The 15,677-nt window shown below is 42.5% G+C and overlaps 1 protein-coding gene across 1 annotated transcript in view; it reads right to left on the bottom strand.

Annotated features, from left to right (window-relative positions):
* The window catches only part of LOC104473870 (multiple epidermal growth factor-like domains protein 6), a 150,379-nt gene that overhangs the window by 40,619 nt on the left and 94,083 nt on the right, over positions 1-15,677 (bottom strand). The window contains exon 4 of the mRNA XM_086754894.1: positions 6,066-6,188. Within this exon, the coding sequence (XP_086611020.1) occupies positions 6,066-6,188 (123 nt within the window). The remainder of the gene's footprint in view (positions 1-6,065; positions 6,189-15,677) is intronic.

The following is a 15,677-nucleotide window of genomic DNA, read 5'->3' on the forward strand; positions in this document are numbered from 1 at the left end:
CCACTGGCACTTGCCCATTCCTTTTTTTCCTGTCCCTGCTACCATTGATTTTTAAAAAAAAAAAACAAACCAAGAAATTGTCTTTCAGGCTGATCTCCTCAGCCTCATGCATAGGAAGCCACAAACGACAGGAGTCACAGGCTCCTCAGGTCAGGCTTACAAAGGAAACCACACGGAACAAGAGGCTCCTTAGTACATCTCTGAAGATGATGCTTTTTCACCCAGGCAAATTAATATTCTTTTTTGTTCAACACGTATCTTTGGCCTCTGGAGAAACACTTCTCCTGCCAAAATACGTTAGCACACACCCACACCGATTCACACGCTGCATATAAAAATAAGATAGATGGTTTGAACCTGCTGCTGTGCTGTACGTACGTAAGCGTGAGCGCGTGCACGACTGCATCTATATATATTTTAACAGCAGCGGTGTGTTACGTTCTCTGTGAGTAGCTGGGAAGATTATTTGGTCCTTCACGGAAGGCACAAACTCTGGACCCAATGAAGCCAGGAAAGAGCTTTGATATTTATTTTAGGAATATTAATATTAATCCATTTATCTGTAAATAGGCATTAAGAAAACATTAGCCACAAAAGCTGCTGCAGGATGGATTTCACCCTATGCTACCAATTAGCAACTCCTTAGTTTGTGCAGTCAAGTATATGTTAAAAAGACTAAAAGGCAAGCAAATTTTTTACGTTATCACGGACGTGTACACAACAGTGGCCAGGAGACACCTTGCTGCATACGGGGCCTGACCTTGGCTTCTGATCCCCTCCTGTCTCTGCAAACCTCTGGCCTGGTCAGCCAGGTACCCTGAAAGCAGCTTGATTTCTACACGGGAGGCAGCAGACCCAACGCACTCAAAGCCTGCTGTACGTTCGTATCCAAAGAGCTGTTTTTCAGCAAAGAATATTCAAATAAGAGGAAAATATTTCAGAAGATGAAAAACGCCTTAAATAGGCTTCAAGCGACAGAACATACATCTTGGTGGTTTTTATTTTTTTAAGTGGCATTTTCTCCCTTTCTTTTCTGGGCGTAAGCCAAATTGGATGCAAGGGGAGATAAGAAGCAACCTGTTGTACCGAGAATTTTGGAGAAATTCTTCGGCAAAGCAGAAGAAAAGCGAGGAGTGTGAATTCCTGTGCCGAGAGCTCGCACCGGCGGGGCTGTACGGCCTGGCCCGGCATGGCTCTGCGGGCGGCTGGGCAGCCAAGGATTAACTCCAGAGCGGCTGCAACCAGCATGCCCTCCACTTTCAAAGATTTACTCATGAAATTTGGTAGAAAACCAGCCCCACTGCTGAGTCCTGACAGGCACAGCGGTACGGGCCGGCTCCGACCCTTCGCTGGGATGGCTGGGGATGACGCCTGGCCACGCTGAGCGAGGACGGCAGCAGCACAGGAAGGGGAATAGCAGCAGGAGACATCATGCAGGAAAGACAAGGATCTGCTGAGGGTTGAGAAATATACACTATTTTTTATAATAATGCTCACATGTTTACAAAAAAACTGAGTATGAAGCCACAGTTGGACGTATACATTGCAACTATGGGGTCAGAACATGCAGTTTCTCCAAGCCTATGTTTTCCATCACCCTAAATCCCACCTTATAAATGACAAGAAAAGTAAATTCAGACATACTGTACTTTTACTTATGTGGGAAAAAAAAAAGACAGATTATAGATTTGTAGAGATATTTTCTTTGGTATTTCCTCTATTAAGAGCCTTAGTGTGCAAAAGTCTCCATAAAAAGCCACACCTCAACAGCTTTTCTGCATAAAGTAGACATCAAAGATAACAGCTGGCACCAGAGATGAATCGGGCTCTGAAGACTGTGCTCTGCTTTCACCTCCAGGAGTTCAAACACGAATAAATTCCAGTGAAGACAATGAATTTATATCAATCCAAAAAAACACAGCCTGATACTACAATAAACATGTTCTCTGTCCGAGTTTCTGCTTTCCAGACATTAGTTGGTTAAACTTCAACAAAGTTAAATTCATTGCATTAACATAATCAAGGCATTAAAAACAAAACAAAACAAAAAAACTGGACAGCATTACCTTTGTTTATTCTAATTACCTGATTTGTAGTGAATGTTCAGTCTGGCACAGATATCTAAAAATGAATTCAATTCTGAGCAAAATCTGTGGGACCAAAAAGCTGAGAAAGAAAAGGAGCATTGAAAAAGATGGGATTCTGGCATGGCACAAAGTATCAGAGATCAGCAAAGGATTCAAGAAGAAAGTATTTTATTTTCGCAAGCTAGTTACCACGAAACAAGCCAATCCATTTTAGAGGTTGTTTGCCTTAGAGAGTACGAGCAGAATTCTCTAATGAGAGCAGGAGGAATGACAAAGAACAGGTAAATTTCTTCAAATCACGTATTTTGAGGCTCATAGTAGCGGTGGAGGGATGGACCACCAGTGGTTAGTCAGGATCCCAAACATACTGTGACGAAGTCGTAGGCGGACCGGACTCGCTGGAAAGAGCCTGTGACAAAAGCTCAGTAATCTTCCATGCAATCACACAAGAAAGTAGCTTATCCCAGGTTTTTGACTCTTCAGATATAGGCTGAATAGCTTATAAGAAGCTAGAACCACTTCCTTATGTATGGGAGACTTCCAAGCCATCCAGGCTGCAAAATCTGCTTCCCCTCAGGGGATTTTGGCACTTTTGCTCCCAGAAACATAGGGTTGCCAAAAAGAAAAAGACACGGAAAGAATTAACATTATAGAAATCTGGCCTGGGTCCATCTGAAAAGCCTGTCTAAAGGGATGCTTGTTTCTTATTTCTGCAGCTGAGATAAACCTTCCACAAACAGCTCATTTCCAGAACATAGTCCCTTTCTATTCTTCGTATGTGAGAGAAATCATTACATCCTGTAAAGTATCCATGGAAGAGACATTACTGCTAATGCAAGCCCTGTTTGAAACGCTAGATGTTCTGCGTAGCTGCACTAGGTCAAGCGATGTCCACTACTGGGTTTACCTCTTGATCACAGGGAATCATAGAATGGTTTGGGTGGGAAGGGACCTTTCCAGGCCATCCAGCCCAACCCCCCTGCAAGGAGCAGGGACATCTCCAACCAGATCAGGTTGCTCACAGCCCCGGCCAACATGGCCTTGAATGTTTCCAGGGATGGGGCATCCACCACCTCTCTGGGCAACCTGTGCCAGTGTTCCACCACCCTCAGCGTAAAAATGAGGAGTGCTCAAAACTGAAGGTATAAACTGGTGCAGCAGAAGAGGCAAACTCTCCATCCCCAGCAGCCAGTGCAAGCAGTCAGTGCCCAAATCCCAGCACTCCTGGATTATTGGTTTAGATGAAACGCTCCTCTCTGTCCTCATCAGTTAGTAACCGTCTTGTGCTCCAATGCGTGAAAGCTTATTATAACCATTTATTTTGGTGTCTGGTCTAAAGAGCTGAAACAGAACTCAATATCCTCTGCTCACTATTGTGTATATCCATTATCATGATAGCAGCTCTCCGAAACTTGCTCCTGTCTCTCATCTTAGGATTTGTTTCTGTTCCTTCTCGATAATTTCTGAGATACTGCAAACAGAACCGACCATTTTATGAAGTATTTTTAATAACTTCTTCAGAAAACTTATATTTGTGAAACGAAAACTTGCTCTCTGATAATGGTCATAGCTAGGACAGGTCCAAAGTGAGCTCACTGATTATTCGTACCATGAGAAAGCCTCGCTACTCTTTGTCCACAGAAGGTTTGACATATTACACAGTAAAATTCACTTAATTGCCACAACACCTACTTTTTGTGTTTATCATTCAGTCCTCTCACTCTTTCCCCCCCGCAAAGCCACTTTAGTACATTTTTATATAAAATTCCACCTTCGCCACAGCTGAAAATGAGACTTGACAGAGAGTAACACAACTCAAACATCTCATCTTTCACTTCTGGGTCCTCCCTGGTCAGATCTGATCAGAGCGAGACACAAATTTTTCTGTTTTCTTTTAATTCACAGAAAAACACTAGTGTTTCTAGTTAAATATGAACCACTCTGCTTTTACATTATGTTTTTTCTCTCACACCAGTGTTTCATTACCCATTTCTTCTCCAACTAACATAATTAAGACAAGATTGAGACTTGATAGCATTTTTAATTGCAGTTAATTACCAAAACACAAAGTCTCTGTATGTGGTAAACCCAACAAACCTAAAAGGGTAAGTTCTTTAAATAAAAACCACTATTCCCACAGCTTGAGCACTGGTACGTCTTGTGTTCCAGTTGCATCAGCAAATTTATTGCTGTGATAATACCAGGAATGACGGATGACATATTTGGCTGACGTTAAGCACAACCAAGGGACTTTGTGCAAGAACGGAGACAATGACCAAACTGTGAGTGAACTAATTCTGCAGATGTGGTCCAGTCACACTTGACTGTTCTTCTCATGTTACCTAAAATCAGGCTTGAAAATTTAAACAAATGACGTCCTTCTCTTCTTCCCAAATGACAGAATGTTTTAATCCTTTTTGCAGAATTCAACAACTTGACCTTTGTACTGATTTAAATGCAACACAAGGACAGTACTTTTTTTTTTTGTTATTATCAGCAACATTCAGAATTAACTCAGCACATCTCGTTTCAGGTCTCAGAGTCCAACCCAAGTAACACAGAGGAGTACGGCACGAGTTTTGCTGGCTGAGCAAGGGAAATTAGTTATCAGTTGTAACGGAGAAGTTACAAACAGGACTGCAGCAGATGAAGATGTACCCCTGATGTACAGGAACAGTCCAACCTTTTTAAGATCAATGTCGATAAAGGAATGGATCAAAGGGCACAGGACCACTGTGTCAACAAGGAGCTTTTGCAGATCTATAACACCCTAATTAGCAGCCAGCAGCACAAGCAGAATCGTAGGAAGAGTGCTCAAAACTCACAGCTTCACAAGCATGGGCATCTCCCGCGTGAGCTAAAAGGATTAGCACAAACTAAACATTCATGTAATATGCCTTGGAGGAGAGTTTTCACCCCACCCCATCCGTGCTGCTCACTGTGCCTAACAACTGAAATGTAAACCAGGCAATTCTGCATTACAGCTTTACCTAAAAAACTAAACATACAGCCAAGGCTGAAGAGAAGAGATGAAGGGCAAGGCTGCTTCTCTTCACGCGCTCTCTGAACACCAGAGAAGACCTCCAAGCACATACTTAAATATTTCATTAGCCTTTCAGAGCTCCCTCTCCAGCTACCAGCCCGTAGCACCATACTCTCAAATGTATCTTAGTAATTCACAATTTGGCCTCTGCTCTTGATCCTCCCAAGAGGATTTTCTGCTCTGCTCACTGTAGCACAGTCACAGAGATTTTACTTCATCATCTCACCCCTCCACCAAGTTAATTCTATCCTCTTGCCTGTGCTCATGCCGTCACCCGGGAAAGGCTACGGGGTCCCAGTCTGGGCAGTCTGATGGAGATGGTCACCTACTATAAGGTTAAATCCAAACTTCAGGGGGGGAACCACAAGCTTTTATTTTATCATCACTGAAGACAAAGGCTGCACTTTGGGACTGCTTGGTTGGAAGAGCAGTGTTCTGACCAGCACCCACGGACAGGAGATTTCACTATTTGCTGTTTGTGCCTCTTCAGAAAAAAAACAGGCAAAAAGACCAAGTAAGAGAAAGAGTAATGAGGGCAGGGAAGCCCAGGGCACGACTGGAACATGCAGGGGGATGTGACACACACAAAAAAAAAAATGCTCAGAATGAGAAAAACATTTTCACTGGAAACGAAGACCCCCTATTTCTTTAATGCCTGCTGCAAAACAAAATAAATTTTCCCAAGATTGCATCACAGAAACATGGGAAACCATCACTGCTTTGTTCTTGAAAAAAAAAAAAAAACAAACCAAAAAAACCCAAACAAATTTGGAAACACCTGAATTCTCACAAACTACTCGAACAGGAAGGGATACCAACATCCTTTGGGAATTAGGTAGAACTCAGACTGGAGAAGTCTACAAACCTTTGCACTTCTGCAAAGACAAGTTTAGCAGAGAAAAAACTATGCAAAGCGCTTGTTCACATTTACTTACCTATGCAGGTGCGCCCATCAGCATGGAGCCTGTATCCCGCCCGGCACTGGCAGTGGAAGGAGCCGTGCGTGTTGATGCAGCCTTGCTGGCAGCCACCGTTCACCACCGCACACTCGTCCACGTCTGGGGAAGGAAGGAAGAGGACGAGAGTTACCAGACAGCCTCAGCAGAGCCATACTCCGGTTCTCCTGGTCGGCGCACAGCTCGTACATAACGCAACCATTACACCCAGACTGGGTTTTCGCTTACTTTGCTTCTGCGCTGTAAACAGAGCGAAGAAAATGGAAGTTTTATGGTATTTTGCAAAGTTCCTGCAGGCACTGCCTCTGAAGCTCTCGTTAATTAGAGTGATCTATGACACGGCTGTTTCCTCAGGGCCAAGAGAAAAATACAGGGAAAGAATTAGGGTGAGATAACACATCTGAGCTCGTAGGTACCACTGGTCAAACACTTGGCTTTCTGTAAACATCTGCTGTATGAAGGCTTCCTTTGGCATCAGGTCTTTAAGCCTCTTAGCAAGGGCTCTTGAGGGTACAAGCACACAACTGACATAGACGGAAAAAAGCCACGCAAGAGCAGAGCCATGCTCTCAATCAAGATTACATGTTCAACCACTGAATACACAGAGAACTTAAGACATTCCATTTAAGAAGAATTAAGATTTCGTGCCACATTTTCTGGAAATCTTGACCCTCCAACTTCCTTGTGTTGACCTGAACTGCCTGTATCTTATTCTCAGATGATCTCACTGAAAAACTACCTAATTCCCTGATGATACCTTTTCCAAACCTAAGCAGGTATCTTTCCCATATTTCACATTTTAAGGGATTACACTCAGTCACATGAAGAGGGAAACCAGCTTAGGAACACTAAAAATGATGGACAATGATGGACAAAAAAAGGTTAGAAAAGTTTAATTAAACAGGTGAAGGTTTAAAACAGATCCACAAAACTGAATTTCCCAAAGTTGCAGTTTCTGCATCTTTTCAGCAACACCAGGCTACCGTAAATAGCATTTGATTGGCATGTTGACACCATTGCCTTAAAAATCAACACAGAAGTAAATGGAAATAAGGGTCAGTTAGTCCATTCCCTAACAAAGTTTCACCTGGTAGATGTTTGTCTAGAATTTGTCTGTCCTTTCCTTAACAGCCCTCAGGGATGGTAACTCCACGCCCCTCCACCTCAGCCAGGGGTGATGCTGGTACCAAATTATCCTGTCGCCGAAGACATTCTCCTCTTGCCGAAGCCAAGCCTCCCTCCTGCCACAGGCATCTATAAAGCACCTCCCTTCCAACATTCAAGACTCTCATTGATTTAATTGCTCTTCAGATGATGTTCTCAAATCATCAAAGGCATCTACCCACCCAAGGTATAGATGAGGAGACTGGGATTTAAAGAAATACAAGAGCGGCTGCAAGGACAGGCAAGTCTGCAATCGCTGCTGTGGGGAAGGGAGCTGGCAGCGGAGCAGAACTCAGCCACACAAAGAAGTGGTTTTTTTCCCCCTCCCATATTGCACTTGAGGAACAAGGAGTCTGGCTTTCATAGTTTTGCTGTTGATAGATCTGCTTTGCATTGCGCTTTCATGGATTACATTTTTGTTGTGCTTTTATGTTTCTCCTGCTTTAGAAGAGCTAATCAAAACTAAATGAAAAAGGAAGTTTTAAAGATCACTTGGAAACGCACAACGTCCTGGTCCTAAGGAAATGCATTTATAAAGCTAAATTTTAAAACTTCACATGTGACTTTCACTCACCTAAAATGAAGTCCTGGTGTTGACTAGTGTTTAAATTCAGACCATTTGCTAACGTGCGCCACTTTTTAATCCTTCTGGTACATTTCCTGTTTTATTAGACTGTATACTACATACATTTCCTACTGCCTGGAGACATTTGGAATCCTTTTTTTTAAACAGAAGTTTTACTTTTTAAATGTAAACAGTAAACAGAAAATGTTATTCATCTTGTTGAATGCTCTACTGTTAAGAAATAGCCAGCTGAAAAATGCCAGGATGAAATCAAAACCAGGAAACTATTTGTCTTGAGTATCACAGAAACAAAATAAGCAAAAAGGCTCAGAAAAATCTAACAAGGAAGCAGCTGAACTATACAGTACACTGCATTCTAGTATTTATACCTCAATAAAGTCAAATACTGGGAGCATCAGTATATTAATTTTATAGGGCACAATCAGCTGCAGAACTTCTCTAATATACCAAATGCAGTTTTAAGCTAGGATATCAGCACTTACAAAGGAGAAAAAATAGCCCAGCTAATAAAAACAACAACTTGGAGTTAGCTCTGTTTGTTAGTCCCTATTTGAGCATTTAAAGATGTGACTTGGTTTATGGGGAGCTCCGGCTCTTCTCTCAATGGCGTTTCCCTCGTGCTGGCACATCCCAAAAGGCCGTAAGGCAATTATATTTCTGAAAGCCAACTGAAAAGCTAAATGAAAAGATAAAAGACCTTAAAATGCTTGTATATATGTCTCCCTACAGCAAGCGGGGGAAAAAGAGAGGCGAGACCAAGGAGCCTGTAACGCAACTCCACGACCATCTTCCCAGGACGGCATGGGAGCCACAAGTTGAGGACAGACGAACCCTTCTAGTCTCAGGTTTTCTCTGCAAAATTGGTATTTTAAGGATTATATGTTGAAAGATTTCTTCACATACTACAGATATAATCAAGAAAAACACAATGCACAGTTGCCTTTCAACGTCTCCTACATTTCAAGGCCAGGAAACACCTTTGCCCCCAGTTACAGGAGAAAAATGCCTTAATTATTTTGTCTGGGGAGCAGCCTGCAAAGTAGACACTAATCTAAGTGCTTGCACGGCGCTTGAACGTCTTACAAGTCTAACCTACTCAGACTTTTATATTTAAATTGCTATACTAGCAAAGGATATATACATTAGGAAAACAACCGTTCATGCTGTTATAGGTACAGAAGTAGCCACTTATTTTTCTACATGAGAGTAACTATAGAAATATAAAATTATTCTAGAATTATGAAGTTATAAAAATATAAAAAATATTCTAGACATATACAGCCACTATAATGTAATTCTAGAATATTATGGGATTATGGAAGAATGTATCCTTTTAACAATACACCTTAATTAAATCTGGATTAGTTTCCACTGCAGATCAAACTAAAACACCTACGTGCTCAACTTTCTGTAGTTACAATTTAGGATGCTTATCAGAATAACCCGAATTTCAAGCCATTTATGGCTTGCCTATCGCAAGTCAGACTGTGATGAAAGCAACTGCACGTCCACAAAACAGGGGAGAGTAATCTGCTGAGACGAGGGGCGAGAAGAGAAATAAGAACGGTGTGGTGTCCCAAGGCTACCTTGAGAAGGGGATTATACTGCTGGGTGAATAGAACCGAGTCAATATATGAATATCCTCCTCTTTACCTACAGAAGATTTCAACAGAGATTCATTTTAGTGGGATTCTCCGATGAAAGCATCCCTGCTCTGCATGCCGTCCATACATGGCACATGCCACACCACGCACCCAGGATACACAGGGATTGGGTCCCCAGTCACCCACTTTTCATCAGGAACAAGCTGGCAGGAAGAACCTTATGGTCAGTATACAAGCCAAAAGTCAATCCTATGCGTTTCCAAGATTTCAGGCATCATCACGTGCACCTTTTTCAGCTCTTCATGCTTCTGAGCTCTGTGCATCGTGACTGCACACTGACCAAAGGATGCACATCTCAAGTCCCAAACACGGGAAAAGAGGATGTAGCCTACAAATACACAACCCTCTGCCAGCGCCGTGCCCTTTCCGAGGGCAGATCCTACTGATGGAGTTACAGATTTTGAAGTCCTCTATACTCCTGAATTGGGGCTCTGCCAATCTTCAAGGAAGTTTGTCTCCAATTGATTTGATGAGACATGTTGGCAACAGTGCAATATTCCTGCCCAAAATCTGTTTAAATACAGAGCTGTGTGATTGTTTGGAATTCAGGGTCATCACATCAGTGGCTTTTCTCAAATCATTACTAAAATGTTTAGGAATGGCTATGATCAATCAGTTCCTTACAAATAAACTGACAGCAGTGCTAAACACAGATAATTAGTGAACCTGCAATCACGTTTTCAGAGAGAAAAAATAAGGCAAGATGCTGCCAGATCAATTCCTTACTAACAAACAGCTCGGTTCTTTAGACCATTAAGAATCTAAACAATATGCAAAACTAAACTCCAAAAGAGGAAAGGCACTCGTGCTTATACCGCAAACCAGGTACATCCTTAAATCTGCATAGAAAAAATACCTGAATGGCTGTGAGCCTCCAAAGGGACTCGGAAATGTTTGCCCATTTTAACCCCTGGAGAGGCACTTCATGCAATCCCAAGTCCTTTTTGCTTTTAAATATTTTTTTTTCCCCCCAAGGAATCTGTCTAGCAATTTCTGCAGTGACTACTCCCACAATTAGTGCCTCGTCTGCTCTCCCGTCGGTCTGCAATGACCTCTTCACAGTGCCCAGGCACTGCTGGGGAAAAACCAGAACTGGACAGTACAGACCTCATCATTTGAGGGTCAGTTTTCAGTTTTGGCAAAAACTCTTTACTTTGGCAAATAAAGAACACTAGGAGGAGAGGCAGCGAGCAAACAGCTGTGAGCATCACCCACTCCACAAACACTGGCCCAGATGACTGTCCCAGAAGCGTAACTACACCCGTTTTACCAGATGCCTAAGAAATACCACACAGAACTGGAATGAGTGACACACACACGTTCCCATTTTCCAGTCACCGCAACCTGCCCAGCTCACCGCAGAAAGGATGCAACCACAGAAGCAGGGAAACACAAAACCCTACCAGCATTTACTTAGAGGACAGTTTTAAAGTCAGATTACAATTAAAAACAATTAGAGTAATTATTTATGAAAAATCACGACCAGAAGGAGGAAGTACGGTCTATCCTTTGCAGCATTATCTTAAATTTCAGTAAAACCAGGCTTTTGTTTCTCCTTTACTTTGGGAGCTCTGTGGGCTGTCGGTCCACACAACATTGCAAGGATCAGGCAGTACCAATGGTGACAGAGAAACTGGGAAAGAAGATTGGATCTTACGTAAAGAACCGCAACGAGAAATTTCAAGCGTCTATACTTAAAATTATCACAAGGGGATAAACTGTTCAACTCAAACATTTCTTTGGAAATAATTTAACAAAAATCTGGCTTACCCCTCCCTTGCTCTGACTCTTCAAGTCAAGTCTCTTCAGCTGCAGATCATTTAGCGCCTCTGACACGAAAACACCCTTATTGTTTGCTATTTAACACGATACTGAAAATCAACAAAGATGTATGACAGTGCTTTCCCTTCTGTCATTTGTAACAGCACTGCGATTAGCCTCCTTTATATGTTCCAAAGGATGCGTAAACCTCACACAAGCTACGCAGTGAAAATATCATATGCTCTTTCCCCACTAATTTACATGGCGGATCTTACACATTAATTTAGTGCGTTTCTAAATTAAATAATTTATAAACTTAAGGGAAAGAAAAGAAACAGGCTTGGTTCCCAGTCATTCATAAGCTGATCACAAAAGGCAGAAATTATTTTTATAAAAGTGAAAATCTGAACCTCTGTTGCTATAAGTGGATACATTTAGGACAGATTCAGCTCACAGCTTCCTTGCTGTCTCACATGGGATTCCCAAGTCTTGAGTTTGAAAATGTCCGTAATTTGACAACCAGTGTGAACCCACGCACAAATGTACCCACTATTAAGCACGACATCGTTTGCCCTTGCAGCAGAAGTTTTTTAAATGATCTGTCCTGATTTACTCACACTAAAGTGGTTTTCAGGGTTTGAAAGTTTGATTGCAGGAGTTTTGAAGCTCCTGTTGCTAGAAAAATATCTGTCCAGTTTTTCCACAGTGAAGGAAGTTTGACATTAGTATTGACTGTAGGAAGAAAAACACAAATTTAAAGTCTGGCCAAAAACAAAGCCTAAAATTCAACAAGAAAAAGCGGAATTTCGTTTTATTTTAATAGAGAATATACTTCTGTTTCATTGAACCAAACTGAGCAAAGAGGGATAAGAGCTGTTTCTGAGAGCTGTGAGATTTTAAATTGCAAAATCCCTAGTCTAGGGCTTTTTTTTATGCTTCACAAAAAAAAAAAAAAACAACAAATATGCTACAACTCTTTTGAGTGGTCTACTAGAACCTGATGTTAAAACCCCTCAGTGAAATAGCTTTCAGCATAGGGAACGCGCTCCCGCAGAACCAGCTGGGTCATTTTGAACGGTTAGCGCTCCGAGGCTTTTATTTTTGCCCCTCAGCTAGTTGTTTCTGCCCTTTTCTGGCCCCTCCGATGAATTATCTGAGCATCCATTGTCCGCTGCGGTTCAAAGCCAGCCAGGTTAGCTCCAGTCGCTGCTGAAGCTTACTGAAATTTCAGGAAAGTCACAGGTGTCTGAGGCAAGCCTGCTACAACAAAATTAATTAACGGAAGAGCTTCAGCACGCCGTACTGAAAGGAGCATGTCACATTTGATAAGAGATTGGTTAAAAGGCATGGTTAAGAGATTCCTTATCCAATTTAGTCCCTGCGAACCGACTCCCCAGTGAAAGAGGACCCTTGTTAGAGCAGTGAGTTTTCCACTACGCTTCTTTGCCCAGGATTAAGGACAAAGCAGCTTTAACCAGCACCCATTTCGGCAGGGCTATCCAATTAGCCGTGCACAGAAACAGGCTTTCCAAATTATCCGATTATTTACCTTACCCCAAAATTCGATGGCATTAAAAACCCAAAGCTTTTTGTACCAGATTCACTCTCTTTCAGCCCATCACCTTCCTGCAGAGCTCCCCGGTGGTTCAGTCACGTTGGAGAGAGGAATTTTCTGCCCGGTAGTTGGTACTTTGCCTCAGGTTTCAGATGTTTTTCCAGGTAGCTTCAATGACTTCTGCCTGGGCCTAGGGAGGTTTCCTCTCTCTCACACCCCTGGTTTATCTGTCTTTGTACCAAGAACACCAAAGGACAGGGAGCACGGCGCTGTGAAATGCTGAACAGCTTAGTGATCCATGGGACTGTGTGTGTTAGGGAATAAATATTCATGCCCAGGATGTGAAAGGAGAGGCATTTCTTCATGACTGTTTTCAAGGAGAGGAGAGGACAGAGGCATCTCTAAGATCTGGCTTTTTGGGAGGGAAAGGCAGCACGCGTGCCTGGTGCTAGCAGCCCTACAGCCGCAGCGGACGGGCTCAGTGGCAGCACTCCCTTTTGGGGAGAAGACATCGACAAGCACTGAAAAGGACAATCCACCCGATCAGGTCTTAAAGACCTGGATTTAATTTCCCAGTTCATCACTGGCCTTCCTGGAGAATAAAATACAGGAATAAATTGCTGTAAGACATCACACAACCTTGTTAGTGGGGTCCACAGATGATCTGAAGGAATGACATGGATTTGCTAAAGAACTTGGTAATATGAAATCATCGTTGGGACAGGGGAGGAAGGGAAGAAGATGCTCTAAGACTTGGGGTTTTTTTTAATATTGCTTTCATGCAAAGACTGGCACAACGCAACCATTGGAAGCGGTAACTTGTTGGATCCAGTTGCTGCTGAGGAACAATCACAGTTGTTTCTCAGATGTCCCTCAAGAGCTGGACTTGTCCCTGGACAGGGTGATGTGAAAAGACAATGGCCAATATCTGTACCACCAGTTTCTGCTCACTTTTACTGTCTGACATGCCAGGCTCTCCTGAGATACTTAACGGTGGTTCAGCTCAACAGACAAGAGCCCCTCGTCCACAACTCTATATGCAAACCATATGCTGCCGTTGAAAACTCCGAAGATCATAATTAGAACTGTCCATTCAATTTAAACAAGGTCAAGAATGAAAACTATTTCAAATTCAATAAACAGGCCATTTCAAAGCGTAGACGCTGTGGAGGACAAGCTTAACAACTTAATTGACAGGTAAAGCTTCATTTCTAATCCTCATTTTGGTACCGTCTGTAGCCTCGGGAGTCAAAACACATCACTGCTCAGTCCTCAAAATATGCAGAGAAAATGAAAATGTCAGTTGAAGGAAAAAAAAAGGAGAAGCATCTGTTTGATAGCTGTGTAAGCCTGTGATACGTAAACTGCTTTGGAGTCAAGCAGCCCTAATTACAGTTTCAAGGCATTCTTCATTAAATGTAACACACACAGACATATATATGAGTTTTAAGCAATTATTTGGACCGGATAATTTGCAAGAAAATCAGGGTACAGAATTAAAGTAAGGAATATTACAGTTTCACAGACCGATCTCAGACAACACCGTGACATTTTCACACAGCCATGAGGAAATACTTTTCCCCATCCTTTCACAAAGCAAATCTGTACATTCCTCTCCACTCTTAGCCTTTAAAACAAAAAAGAACAATCCATTTCCAAATCCTGGAGTAGTACACAGCATCTCAGCAAAGCAAAGCCAAAAAGGAAGCCTGATGGGGTTACCAGCCTCCGCAGTGGGGTTATGCTAACAGAGATTTTGGCAACTGTACCCCTCGAGGACTCCAGCTCACATCAATACGGAACCCACACAGACGGACACAGACTCTCAGTGGAAAACCTGAGCCAGGATAAGTGAGTGACCACATGAAATAACAAGGAAGCACAAGCTGAAGAATGACAATCCAGACAAACGTGTAACTTATGATCTTTAAAAGTGTTTATATGCCGAAGAAAACAGCCCCACTAATTTTACCGTTTCCTGCAGAACAGAAGTGAATGTACCGACTGTAAGCGGTGAAGCTGGAAGGGGATGTTCTGCCTGCGCACCGCAGCGGTGTGGGCTGAAACACAATAATTAAAGTTTTATGCAATTTCTGCTTAGGAAAGAGGCTTTGAGATCACTGGCATCAGCAGCTCCACTGCAACACTCTGGCAAGTTTTCCTGATGCGGGACAGAACAGCAGAAGGAAAATTTGTTAGGGGGCTATCAATTTTTAAACGCAGCTCCTCAGCACAATTCAGTTAGGCCATGCTGGGAGGAGAAGGGTGGCAAAGGGGGAAAGGATCTCTACGAGGAGATGTACTTAATAAGCACCAGCATGACACAGCCCAAATGCCTCGCGCGGATTCAGATCTGCAACGTACTAAGGAGGTTTACACATTGGGCCATCAGCAACTCCTCTCGGCAGGATACGACAGTTTGAAAAAAACCGTTACGGAATAAAAAGAGAGAAATGACTGATCTGAGGAGAACATCTGGTTTTTGTTAGCAGCAGTATTAATGCCCACTTGCTGAGCTCAGTCTTTACTACGGGATGCACAGAGAAATGTCTTTTCCACACACAGTAGGCAAAATATGCAAAAGAAAACGATAATCATGCAAATACCTTCTTGATCTGGTGTTTCCAGCTTACAACATATTCCTGTTTCTGCTGGTCAGAAACAGGAATGCTGTTTGTGACAAATGTCCTGCTTGGGTAAAAAGCTTTAAGACATCACATCGATAGACTCCTCTCGCAAGCTGACTGGAACATAAGCCAACATTGGTAATAAATGGCTTGGGAAGAGCAATTGTCAGTCAGAACTGTATTGTTCAACACGTTAAATGTGTGCAACGCTGGCACTGCTCACCTAGAGGAGAC

This window comes from Chlamydotis macqueenii, chromosome 9 (genome assembly GCF_036417535.1).
Source record: "Chlamydotis macqueenii isolate bChlMac1 chromosome 9, bChlMac1.mat, whole genome shotgun sequence".
NCBI lineage: Eukaryota > Metazoa > Chordata > Aves > Otidiformes > Otididae > Chlamydotis > Chlamydotis macqueenii.